The following is a 12,890-nucleotide window of genomic DNA, read 5'->3' on the forward strand; positions in this document are numbered from 1 at the left end:
GTCCCCCGGGCACATCCATCCCCACTGCCCCTGCCTTCCATGCTTTCCTTTCTCTTATAGCCTGCTTTGCACTATGCAGACTTGCCTGGACATCCTTTCCCACCATACTCCTGCAGTCAGGCCTGTCCAGACATCAGTTTACTCTCGAGGACTCTCCTTGCCCTTGTAGCCTACTCCCGCCGGCTGCCCTCAGGACCATCATCATACTCCCTGTGTGCATCCTTTACAATCCAGACAATATTTAGCACCGTTTTACTTTCTGCTGTGGGTGATGGGGCCTTACATTTTGGGGCAGTGGGTCCTAACTTCCTGCACCAACCACAGCCGATTACTTGGCGTCTTTTCTTTCCAGTTACAACTTCCACACACGCAAGTCCTTTTCCAGGTCCTCTTGAAATACCAGCTCATCGCCAATGTTTTAAGAATACTCTGGACGTTTCGGTAGGTTGCTTAACAGTTCCTTTATTCCAGTTACTCTTAAGTTACAGGAGAGGAGCCCACTGGCTCCCACCACCCAGGCTACATGTCTCCAATTGCCTGGGTTGGAACGCCAGCACAAAAGTATTCCCTCACTCACATATCAACATTCTCACCTTCCAACATCCTCTCTGACCTCATGCATTCCAGACTAGCTAACATCCATCCATCCGGCAAAGCACTTCACAACATTGTCCTTGTCTCCTCTCAAGTCCTCTCCCCTCCTCATCTGCTCCGACACACATGCTCACCTCCAACTCCCACACCTTTCCTGTGTGCACTTTTATGTATTCAAGTCGGCCGACCCACTGATCTTGTAATTAAATGTTTAGCTCCAGCGGGAGGGTCCATTGCCAGTGCTCTTAGTCGTTGGCAGCTATCCACAGAACTACCAAACACCCAGCTGACCTGTAGCTTGTGGTGCATGGGCCTGTGGCCAGGGGCTTTCATTTGGCCAGTCGCCATTTTAGCTTCATCTTGCGCTCATCAGCAGTCTGTCGGTAATGTAGAGGCTTGTGCTCCTGCATTCATGAAGTGGGCGTTTGCTTCTGTATTCTGGGTTGGGATCCAAAAGCTCCTAAAATATAGACTTGCAGTCAGCTGCCCCTAAGATGGCAGTTCACAATCAATCACTGTTCCTGCTCAAACAAGGTGACCCTCTGAAAGATTAAGACAGACTCTTTAAGACAATTATGTCCTTCTGACATATTTCCCCTTGCTACAGACAGTCCACCTTTGCTGCTGTGTGCAAATAACATTCTTGGCATAGTAGTGGAGTATGCTTCTTTGCTATGAGGTGATTTCCCTTCAATATATCGAGCAGGTACTGTTTTTCCGAGGACAGGCAAAGGGGTCCCTGAACCGTAAGGACACTGAAGCATCAAAGGATGGGACTGGCAAGAGAGCCTGGGGGGGGGGGGGAGGGGTCCTGCGTTTACCTCCTCACAGGCTTACTTCAGAAAGCAAGTAGTCCTCAAGCGAGGAAGCACTACTGGGGAGATCTTAGGGGCTGGGACCTGGGACTTCTTCACATTAGACTCTGGGGTGGCCTTGAAGCCCTTGTTTTACATCTACGTCCATATTGCATCTACTTGTATTGCTTTAGGGAATGACAGCTGTCCATGCCTTCGTTTTCTCTGCCATTTGCCTTTCTTAGCAGGTTAAGGGGGTGGGGGGAGAGGGGACTGGTATCCAGTGGTGGGATCGAAAGTGTAAAAGAATTGGCTGCATTTGAGTGGCACATGTGGGTACTGGTGGTTGTGGTCAACTGTGTAGATGTAGAATACTTTGTTGCTGGATATCGGGCTTCCGCGCGGTCCACAGTTTCGCTTGCGCCATGTGGGCAGAACAGTGCCTGTAGTAACACTCCTCGGTTTGTCTGATGCCCTGCGCACTGGGATAGTGGTTGAGGTGGCCACGCTGGCATCAGGCAAGACCTCCAGGTATGGCCTCAACTAGGGCACTTGCATGTCTTGTGTGGCACACCTCAGCAGGGCTGCAGGATACCTGGAAGTGGCTTCTCACTATGTACTACACCCTCTGTACTACATTCATTCATGACCTTCACCCCACAGTTCAATATGGAATGGGTGCCTTCCTTCCTAGTAGGACCCCACACCCTTTCCATTGCAGTTTCTCTAGTGTCCAGATCACAAATGCATGCCACTTAAAGAATCTTCAGTAGAGAGACAGATGACGGTTTTCTGAGTTCAGGCACGCCTTTGTATCAGTGGTGTGCAAATTGCATATTCTGCATCAGTTGGTTTGCAGCATAACAGTCAAATGATTCCCAATGATGGTGACCCGTCTGTTGGAGATTGAAATGTCAGAATTCCATTGCGGGCAGAAGTGTGCAGTGAGCTGCATTTGGCCACAGCATATTCAGCCTTACTTCCTTTCATTCAACATTGACAGGAGCAGCTCATACACATCGTTGACACCCAGATGTGGAAGCACGTAACATTTCACTGCTGGGTGGCATCACCCAGTGCAGCCCTACTGATAAACCCACCACCCTGTATGTCAACAGAAGGCAGGTGCGGCAGGCTGGTAAAGTTGTGGGGGTCATGCTGAGACTGTGTCTTCATCAAAGGTTTCTTCTTGTGTAGTCACTGGTTAAATGGAGTGTGAGCCATGGTGAATTTGAGCCATTGAACAGGCCAACTGTATTTAATAGCTGTATTTCTGTCTAAGGGCAGCACATAGAGTCTGAGGCCTATGGCAAACACAGGGCTTGCCAGCGAAGGGTGCAAACTCAGAGTTGTAGTTTGTTTCATGGGCCACCATGGTTCCCTGATCAAGTGTCAGTATAGAGCCTTCAATGGCAGGTTGTGATGTCATCAGTATATTATGTAGATATTGCAAAAGTTTTGTCTAAAGAAGCATAGCATTGGTCACTAATGCAAAGTGTGCAGCCATCACTGTGGATGGACCCCCTAAGTCTCTTGATACTGGTTGTGTTAGGTCACCCTAGTGCGTGGAGGATTCTGTTGACTTGCACCTGCAATATTGTAGCATTGTTTGCATCGTTCCCAGGACTTTGTTTTACCTTTTACACTGGTGCCCACCCACCTCCACTTAGGTTGTGATGTCATACTATTAGGGACTGTGCCTTGTATGTGTGTGAGGATCAATATGTGGTGGCCCAATGCAAGCCAGCATAGAACAACAGTGCACAACTTAGAAACACAGGGAAGGCCAAATACTTACACTGAAGACAAAGCACTCCCCAGTTCCAAAGAAGGTGCACACCTGACCGCAGTGCTGTTTGCGCTCGTTCCAGTCCGAGGAGAGGAAGGCACCACATATCTGCAAAAGATGACAGCAGTTAGACAGGCCTACATTGGACAACCCCACCTCTTAAAAAAATTAAATCAGACTTGCAAACGTTGGGTGCCTCCCACTTACTCCCATTTCCCATTCCTTTTCCACCTCTGAAGTTGCCATGCATCCACACGCCAGAAACTTCCACTCCAAGAAGAGACCAATCGGCATACTTAGTGTGGTTCTAAAACAGCCTGGGTGGGAGCCTCCCCAGTTTCCCAACCTTCGCACCATATGATCTGAGGCCCGACTATAATTGCTCGGGAGTAGTCCATAACACAGAAACTGACCTTCTCCTTCCGGGTTATAATCTACCAGGTTCAAACGAGCCTATAGTGTGGATGTTCATACCCGGAAGTCACGCTGACACCCACAAATCGTGTTCCAAGTATAGCGTACAGCAAAGGAGATGCATGTCAAGGGAGAAAAGGGGCCGGAAATGAACAATAACATGAACTGATCTAGCCAGTACTATTTTATTCACTATTTGTTTGAAGTAAAATGATTTTTTAGGAAGTAAATAGGCAAGTCCCGTTCCCACTAGGAGGATTTTATAAGCAAATACAAATATATTTTAACTATTAAAAAATGGTTTTGAAATAAATATTTCTTTGTATCTAGGTATTCATGCACATTGAAAGACAAATATGTACCCTTTTGGTTCAGAGAGTAATAGTACTTTCTGCATGTGGCGCTATGTGTGCCATGTGTAATACTGGTCCAAACATATCCATGGTGCTAAAACATTTAAGGTGTGGGCAATGTCTAGTGCGGCTTCAAAATCAAATACAATGAATCAACATTTGTATATCCATGGTGCTGTGGGGTGAAAGCAGGGGGGAGGGTCAGGCTCCTATGTGCTAGTTTTCTATTTTTCGTTAGGTGTATTTTTACTCCCTAATTTTCTTTTTGGGAGCATTCGTCAATTTTTAGGGAGTAAGTGTGGCAGGATCTAACCATTCTCGTATGGATTATAAGTAACGGGTGGGTCATTATCGCCTGAGCCATATTGCCATGTACGAAGTCTGACACATTTGTGCTAAAAATGAGCAATCAAATTTCATGCACATCTTGCATTATGCTTATTGCGCAGGATGGCAAGAAAACAATTTGTGAATTAGCAAAAAATGTAAATTTGGCTCCAAGTGAGCTCTCGATGTGCACCAGGTGGAAAATTAGACTAGCGACCCACATCTGATTTTAGTGGACTCTGGCTCAACCTGTTCAGAATGTCAGAGACAATGGCGGCTCAAAAGTGCTCATTTCCTTAGGATACATCCATCTCTGCGCGTGATCTGAAGGGAACACGCAACGCTGTGCTCTATAGGTACTACATGCTCAGGAACTAGACTGGTAAGAGAGAAACGAATAGCAGAGGTTGTACTGCAAGACAGGAAAGCTTATAAAGGCCAGACTATCAGTCCACTATCACTGACAATGCGACTGTCCAAACGGATGACACAACTCACGAAATGAACAATCGATGGAAGCGGGCTCACAGTAGTGGTGCATACTGGTCAATATATGATAAGAGCAGGATTTCTAATAGCAACTATCTCGCAAAGCAATGATCAGCGGACGACTCATCATCTGGACCAATTCTAGTTGGCGACTTTCCTCCTTTGATACATAGGCAGTAGCATCAGTGTGTTCCTGCAGAGTTCCAGCGCCCGCACTTGTGCCTGTGCTCCGACCCCATCACCGTCACAGCACATCATGGATTAGCAGCCTCGCAGCACGCTAGTGTGATTCACCATGAGAACTGGCGACGAGGATTTATCAGGAAGAGAGAGTCCCGGCAGACAGGCCACTTCAGGATTTTGCCCCATCCATGCTGCTGCAGTCCTATTAGGCTGGCCCCTTTTAGGAGTTAGATAAACATGGGACCCTTTCCAGCCCTAGGCCTAAAACGTCTTTGACACATCACTTTGATATTCATTAATTTTGTCATTTGCTATAGCACCTTTCACCATAATTATAGTCCCAACGAATGTTTGGTTGAACACCCTCTGATGGGCAGGAATCCACGCACTATTATGCGTGTGTGCATTTCAGCCATTAAAGTAATGCAAGACCCTGGCAGTCACCCATGTCTAATTGGAAGGTGCATGGGTACAGTGGAGGTATGCTGTGGACTAAAGGGGGAGATTGTGTTTAAGGAGATAAAGAGTTATGTGGGAAGCTACAGTTCGAATTTTAATTTTAGTCTTTAAAAGTAGCTTACTTCTTATGGCAGAGGTGTTGTGCAATAGTGTTTGTGTTATATGTGAGTGCAGTGTGTGTGGAGTGAGAGAGTAAGTTGCGAAGGTGTGGTGGGGAAATGGGTTGGGTGTACTTCAAAGTCATCTAAAACTAATGTTGATGGCAGGAAATGTCTCCTATTCTTCAAATTGGCTGAGGAAGTGCATCTCATATTTAAGGCTTTGTTATGTACGTAAGATCCCTCTCACTACATGTCAGCACACCAGTCAGTCCCGACTGCAGAGTCTAGATTCAGACCACGTTCCCCAGGCACCTGATGAGCACGTGCCAAGACATCAAAGAGAATGAAGAAGTCATCCAGGGCTGCTACACTCGCTGAGTGGATGCGCAAACAAGTATTGCACAAGACAGGTCTGCCCCTGGAGAAGCATTGTACTTCATGGTCGGCTGTAGTTCACCCACGCAGCTTCTTGTTTGGAACCGGGGAGAGTGCGGAAGCTGGCTGATGACCAGGCTGGCCAAATGGAGGCAGCAATGGGCGACATGGAGGTGTCAAGGGTGCGTATAGTGAAGGAAGGATATAAAAATGGTAGACTGTACAGGGCAAGCATAGGCTTCCTTTGTGACCACCGACGCAATGGCAACATCCTTCGGTACAAGGCTCAGTGTATGGCAAGTGGCATTGGATGCATGAACTCTGGAAAGTTAACTCATTTTGTGATGTATGAAATGCTAAATACATTATTTATTTATTTTAAACACCAAAGGAATATAGGCACGGAAGTGTAACGCATGTGAACAGAACGAAAGATGATCAAGATGTGCGTTGGTTTTTAATAAATCATAACCACTGGTATTGCTCAGAATGGCCCCCGTTTTGGATGGCTAAAGTCTGATTTGCATATGCCCTTTCCACGTCTGTAATGGCATGACAAGCTGAAAAACGATCGCCTGTAGAGTGTCCCAGAGCAATACCACAGTTAATGGTGCGATTCGTACAAAAGAATCCAGCTTTCACTCGTCTGTTTTGCAGTTGTTTTGTAAGCGCCTGGCCAAGCGCAGCAGCTTTCCGCAGAATGCAGACAACACATTAACAGCGCACCGCTTCCACACTTTCTTGCTGCATGCACAACACAGCTTCATATTTTGGCAATACTCACCTCCCCAGCTGTTGTTTTGATCAACAGGACGGTAGGCGCGTGACCTTCGCAATGAGCGTAAAACCTGCAAGATCAGAAGGGAGGCAAATACGAGAAATCAAATATTAAAACAAGTTTGTTCGTGTGAAATTGGAGTTGGTTTCATGTACGCTTCTCAAAATCAAAAGTGGACTGTCTGCATGCAAAATCATGATATTCTCCAACAAATGCATTCCACTGGAAATCCAGGGATCTGACCGGAAAAGTCAGTTAAACATCAACTCAAGCTTCTCGTAACTAGGGCCCAAAATCATCATTGGCTTCTTGCGCTTTAAAATGGAGTTTGTGGTAGTGTACATGGCCATTGAGTTTGTGGTAGTGCGCATGGCTTTTGAGTTTACGGTAGTGCGCATGGCTATTGAATTTGCGGTGGTTTGCATGGCTATTGAGTTTGTGGTGGTGCGCATGGGTATTGAGCTTGTGGTAGTGTGCACGGCTATTGAGTTTGTGGTAGTGCGTTTGTGGTAGTGCGCAAGGCTATTAAGTTTATGGTAGTGCGCGTGGCTATCAGTGAAGCAGCAGGCCAGGTCTATGCAAGGAATAATTTCTAGCTACACCAGAAAGGAAGAAACTCCCATCCACTCACTTACTCACTCACTCACTGGTGCTTCCAAAAGTGAGTGCCGTATTTGGAGGTGAAGAAGCTTTTTGCTTAAGATAAAATGTGAAAACGAACATGATGGCCCAGAAAGAGCTAGACTAACCATTAATAGTTTCAGGGCATGTTTTTGGATGGCCCCCAACAAGACCACTTTACTGTCACTTCGAGATGGGTATCTTAGCCATTCCCTCCACGTCCCTCTCCATCACAGCACTTACCTCTGAAGGTGATCCACCTCCCGCCAGAGCCCTTTCACACATTTTTGAAATAGCCCCACCCAGCCACCTGGGGTCTAAAGCACCTGATATGTCCCATAATCCTCTTGTGTCCCATTTCTCCTTCTGGACACTGAACCCTGAAGAGTCCACCTGGGCTCGCCTCTTGTTTTCCTGAAGTTTTGGCCCCACTGTGAGGGGCCTCGGAATGCTGTTTGGCTTTCGAGTGTATGGTGGCACCCTGGGAGTTTCTGCTCGGATGATAGATCGCCTGGGGTGCCCAGGCTTGCGGGTGGCTGAGGATGTACGGTTTGCTTTCTGTTCTTCTGGGCAGTGTATCCTGGCGAGGCCGGATGGGATGGGCTTTTATTTTCCCCAAGTTTTGATCCTGCTGCCGTCCTTAGTGGGTCCAAGTATGCCATTAAATATCCCCCCTTCATCAGCCCCCGATGCGTTTGGACTTCGGGAATGGAGCATTGCCCCAGGTCTGGTGGGTATGAGGCATGGCTGGGCTGAGGGCAGGGGTGCCCAGGCTTGTTGGTGACTGCGGATGACTCTTAGCCTGCAAAGGGCGAGGCACTGGGATTGAGAAAAAGAAGTCAACAGCTTCGGGGAGAATGTGAGGGCAGATAGGAATCAATGGGGCCGATGCTTTCGCTAGGACTTAAGGAAGGAGCACTGCACGGGATGTGTGTAACACAGACACAGAGTCTGGTGGTCTTAGTGAGTGTGCAGAATAGGAATGGTCACTGTTATTCTCTTCCATGTTTCATGTATGTTGCAACTATTGTATGCATGGGGCTATGTCTGACAGCTCCCCACTGAAATTTGCAACCAACCAAGTCTCCTGCAGGTTCAGCTGTTTCCCAGTCTCTTGGTGGAGTACAGGGCTGCGTGCTGCCCCTTGCTGCAGCATTGGTAGCTTGAACACGGACCAGGACGCAAGGGTGGACTGACATGTTGGTCCGTGAATCCTCCCACTGAGCAGGTCACTGTTCTCAGAGCAGGTCCCTGACCCTGGTCTTTTTACGTTTGTACGGCTGAATTCTGGGATCACCTGAGAGTGGGGGAATTCTGCGTAGTAGGCCTTCTGCATGTGCATGGCAGTATCTGACCTCTGTGGGTCACGTCTGGATCTGCTCAATGAGATATAGCCTTTTCTAGGGGTGCTTTGTGTATAGTTGCCCCAAACATTTCTAAGACTGGGACGTATGTAGAAGTTGCCTAGATGGCTCAGCCAGGCCCTGGCTTTGCCGCGGATGGCGGTTTAAGCCGGTACATGTCAGCTGTTCATTGTCGTCCCACTAGCGTTGCCGGCTGGGAAAAGGGGAGCGTGATGCAGGCAGCAGTTTTTGCCCTGGGTAATGTGTAGCCTGCTTTGCATTGTTGTAGTGTATCCTGTTCGGGAACATGGCTGTGAGGAACTCCCCATCACTGCTCTGCTAGTAGTGGTGGTGGTAGTAAGGCCGAACCCACACCAGGTGTGTGGCGATTGCCTCGTCTTGTCTGTTGTGGTGTTCATCATTGCATTCAGAATCTGCCGATACGCTTTTCCTTGGTGTGGAAGTTTATATTATATGTACCCCTGGAGGGTACCATGGCTCAGATTTTAGGGCTTTGGCATTGAAAGGGTATTCAAAATGTTAGAGATTTGCTTTCCCAAGGGGTGCACGGGCCAAAGAGCACCTGCCTACCTGGCGCCCCTGCAGTCCTTGAGGTGTGTGTTGCTAGATGATTGTGTCCTGCCTTTCTTAGTAGTGTGGTCCTGCATTGTCCTCCATTCCCTCCATATCACAGATCCTTTGGGTTCTGTGGCAGCAAGTAAGATCTGCTTGTGGGGCATTTTAGTAGAAGTTGCAGATGTGGTTGTGAATCTGGACACTGTGGCGCCTGTTTCTTCCGGCTTTAGGCATCTGCTTCTTCAGCCATACTGTGATGCAGCTCTAAGGGCTGGGGCTGCAGGCCAATATTGCTCCTAGTGATTTTATGTTGGCACTAACCTCTGGGTACAAGTTCCACGGTTCAGCCCCTTTAAAGCAGGGTCTTACTTGCCCCAGTTGACACCGCAAGACAATAGCAGCCCTTTGGTTCCTCTTTTTCAATAGTTGGATAGGACCGTGAATGAACTACTGTAGGCCAATGGTGGATAGTGTAATCTTGATAGGTCTTTCAGGAGAGCTCTCCCCTAACTTCAGGCTCTGGGAATAGAGTTGCATTTGTTGTCTTTTGGTAAATAAGGCAGCGCTGGACCCGTTTTCCTCGGTTGCTTACTTGCGGGTCTCGAGTTAGAAATCGATCAGGGGTTGCGTTCTTCAATGGTCTTTTCCTGCTGCGTTTTCTGGTGGTCCCTGGGTTTGGGTGGTCTCTGGGTTTGGACTGTCCATGGCTAGGACCCCTGGTTTACCTGCAGTAGTCCCGTTAAGTGGCAAGGATAACATGTCTATACATAGCACCAGGATTTGTACCGCTTTCAAGTTAGTCTCTGTGAGGGGTGTTCTCCACACAGCCTGTTCTCTCCGCAGCTAAGGAAAGGGTTCATGGTGTCACTCTTGAGGTGGTTCCATGTAATAATGTCGCCACAAAAATCTCGCCATGCAAAAATATCGCTGAAAAATGGCCGTTTTTTGTGGCGACATTATTGCATGGAACATGCGGGGAACACCCCCGCAACCCCCAAACTTTTATTTTCTTTTTTTTTTTAAATTGTTTTTTTTCTTGCCCCTGTCCCCATATATATGGTCACCCATATAATATCGCTGCGACCTTTTCCCGGCGATATTATTTACGGCGACCATATATATGGGGATAATATTACCTGATACCCTTGAGGTGCCACTGCTTACGCTGTGTGGTAGGGAGGTCATTCCTTTTCGGTCCAAGTTTGTACCGGTCCAATCTTTGTTCGGATTCATAAGAAAATACTGTGACAAGCTATGGGGACAGAGGTAATGCTTGGATTACTTACAGATGATCTCCCTTACTCCAGTCATACTCTTCCTCATCACAGTAGTGGCACGTTTCTCTCCCTTCCTAGCAGCAATGTCACCCTAGTTCTGTTTGCATACACAGGAAAAGTATGGTACATGTCAGGTGCTTTATACCTCGGGCTGGAACTCAGAGAGGGCTATAAAAAAAATTTAAGTTGGAACGGGTTCTTTCAGAAGCCAGATCCCCTTCATACGCAAGTACTGTGACGAGGAAGACTAGCACTAAGAATAATTAAGATTGCTGGTAATTAATCAGAACAATGTACCATATCATTATTATTGGTGCTATGCTTTATTTTAATGAGAGAATGAGAATTACATCGATAAGTTGTTTATGGTATACCCACGAATAGCTGAACGCAGGTGTACATTTTCTGGAAATACAAAATCAGTGCTAGAGCAAATGAGTGACCCCGGACAATCGAGAAAAAGTAGTGGTCCAAGATGGCTGCGGTCGGGAGAATCCAGAGGGTCCTTCCCATGCACTCACATGTGTCTGCAAAAAACATACTAGATTCCAATGATTCCACCATTCATTTGCTTTCATTACTCGAAGTGCCATTTTTGTTTTTACTGAGTTGCCATGACAAATTCTCCATGAAAATATGGTTAAATGGCGCAAGGTGTCAAATCACTCCGATTTTCTTCAGGCGCAGAAGGTCTATAAACAAATAACGATGAATGTAGTCGTGTATATCGAGAACTCAAAGACTTAGCAATAACTGTGTCACTTAGTAACAACATTCTTCTTTTCATGATCCAATTGTGAAAGGGAGCTGGCAAAGGCAGTGTGCGAGTTGATCAGCAGAACTTGCCTGAGTGACATCATTGAGACTAGAGTGGACTGCTAATTCAAATGCGCTGATCTATGAAATAAGTGGCATTAAATAGGTGTGTGCATGCTGGCAAATGGAAAGAGCACTTTCAGGTGGGGTAAAGGGAACATTCAATAGCTACCCATGGAGAGGGGATTCTGGATGGGTCTACGCATCTTGGTCCATAACCAAATGCAATTATTCTTTGGGCAGAGTGACCAGCAACCGGCAGGTCTAGACTAAAATACCATCCTGCACCAAAGATGCACGACTTGCTCAGACACATAGGGAGGTTATTTTCGGGGTTCTAAGTGGCATCAATTTGCAACTTCAGTGTTTCCCTTAGACTCCTTAATACCAGGTTGAAATATTTCCTGTATTGTTTATGCCTACCTGTGTACATTTCTATGTGTTACTCATTAATAATCATTTCACAATACCATCCAATGCCAAAAGGAGGGCTTAAACACTCAAGTGGTACCTGGTCATCCTCTGATCTCGGGCCCATGCTCCTCCTACATGTCGAGTTGCCCTTGCACTGCCTCCGTGCTCCCCAGCACTTAAGGGTCTGTATCTGCAACAGTACAGTCCCTTCTCTCTCTCTGCACTTATGAGCCATCCGCTGGCTGCACTTGCGAGTTAGCTTCACTTACCCCTTCCACTCCCCCTGGCACTTCTCCCCTTCCCTCTTTGCTGCACTTGTGTGGTCTGAATGACACAAGGCCTAGTAAGATCGTTATTTTGTTCTCCCTTTGTTTCCCCCTCCTTGTCTTGTTGCCCCTAGAAACACTTGTGTACAGGCGCGTTATAAATGCCACATCATAACTAAGCAATTTTATATGAACCATTGGTGGTGTTGTCAATTATGAACCACTTAAAATGTTTTCGTACTGTGTGCTACATATACGTAAATTACAATACTGGAATTATTTTAATCCAGTGGCTCTGTAATTATGGCAGTTGTCCCCCCTGCAGTTTATTGTCATTTTACCAATACCTCTCTGCAACTTTACCTCTGCAGGCTGTAGCCATGATCAGCAGTCGAGTACAGCAGTACTGGTGGTAAGAGGGCAAAGCGTTCAGGTATCCAGGACCAGACAATGCGCATCTCCTGAGCAGTGATGATTGTAGAACTGCAACTCAGTATGTCCAGTGACATGTAAGCAGGTTGCCTGCACGAAAGAAGGAGGGGTGATATCGCTTGCAAGAGAGCCAAAGGTTACAGACTCTGACTGTAGTGCATCTGAAATGTAGGCTACTATGTGCAAGACCAACTTTCTGTAGCTATTCTAACATTTATTTACAATGCTGGACAAATGTTTTTGGAACTTTGTAAAAGCCATGACATATTGCATCTGTGCTAGAATGCACTCTTATATCTTCAAATACACATATACAGTTTATCTATGGCTGGTACTTACCCGTAAGACCTTGAAGAGGTCCTAGGTGATGTTCTAAGTACTTTTTATTAAGTGTTTATAATGAACAAATACAGAATATAGTATTCAGAAATGAAAAGAATTGCCAGTCAAATAATCCAAAATAAATAAGTAAATTGAGTGAACAAGTAG

At 46.6% G+C, this 12,890-nt stretch overlaps 1 protein-coding gene across 1 annotated transcript in view; it reads right to left on the reverse strand.

Annotated features, from left to right (window-relative positions):
* Positions 1-12,890, reverse strand: part of LOC138582876 (TBC1 domain family member 24-like) — a 122,745-nt gene that overhangs the window by 20,650 nt on the left and 89,205 nt on the right. Inside the window, exons 3-5 of the mRNA XM_069654575.1 lie at positions 12,333-12,491; positions 6,663-6,726; positions 3,187-3,285 (exon numbers count right to left, since the gene is read on the reverse strand). Coding sequence (XP_069510676.1) covers positions 3,187-3,285; positions 6,663-6,726; positions 12,333-12,491 — 322 coding nt within the window. The remainder of the gene's footprint in view (positions 1-3,186; positions 3,286-6,662; positions 6,727-12,332; positions 12,492-12,890) is intronic.

The sequence above is a fragment of the Ambystoma mexicanum genome, chromosome 3q (genome assembly GCF_040938575.1).
Source record: "Ambystoma mexicanum isolate Mex_15411 chromosome 3q, UKY_AmexF1_1, whole genome shotgun sequence".
Classification (NCBI taxonomy): domain Eukaryota; kingdom Metazoa; phylum Chordata; class Amphibia; order Caudata; family Ambystomatidae; genus Ambystoma; species Ambystoma mexicanum.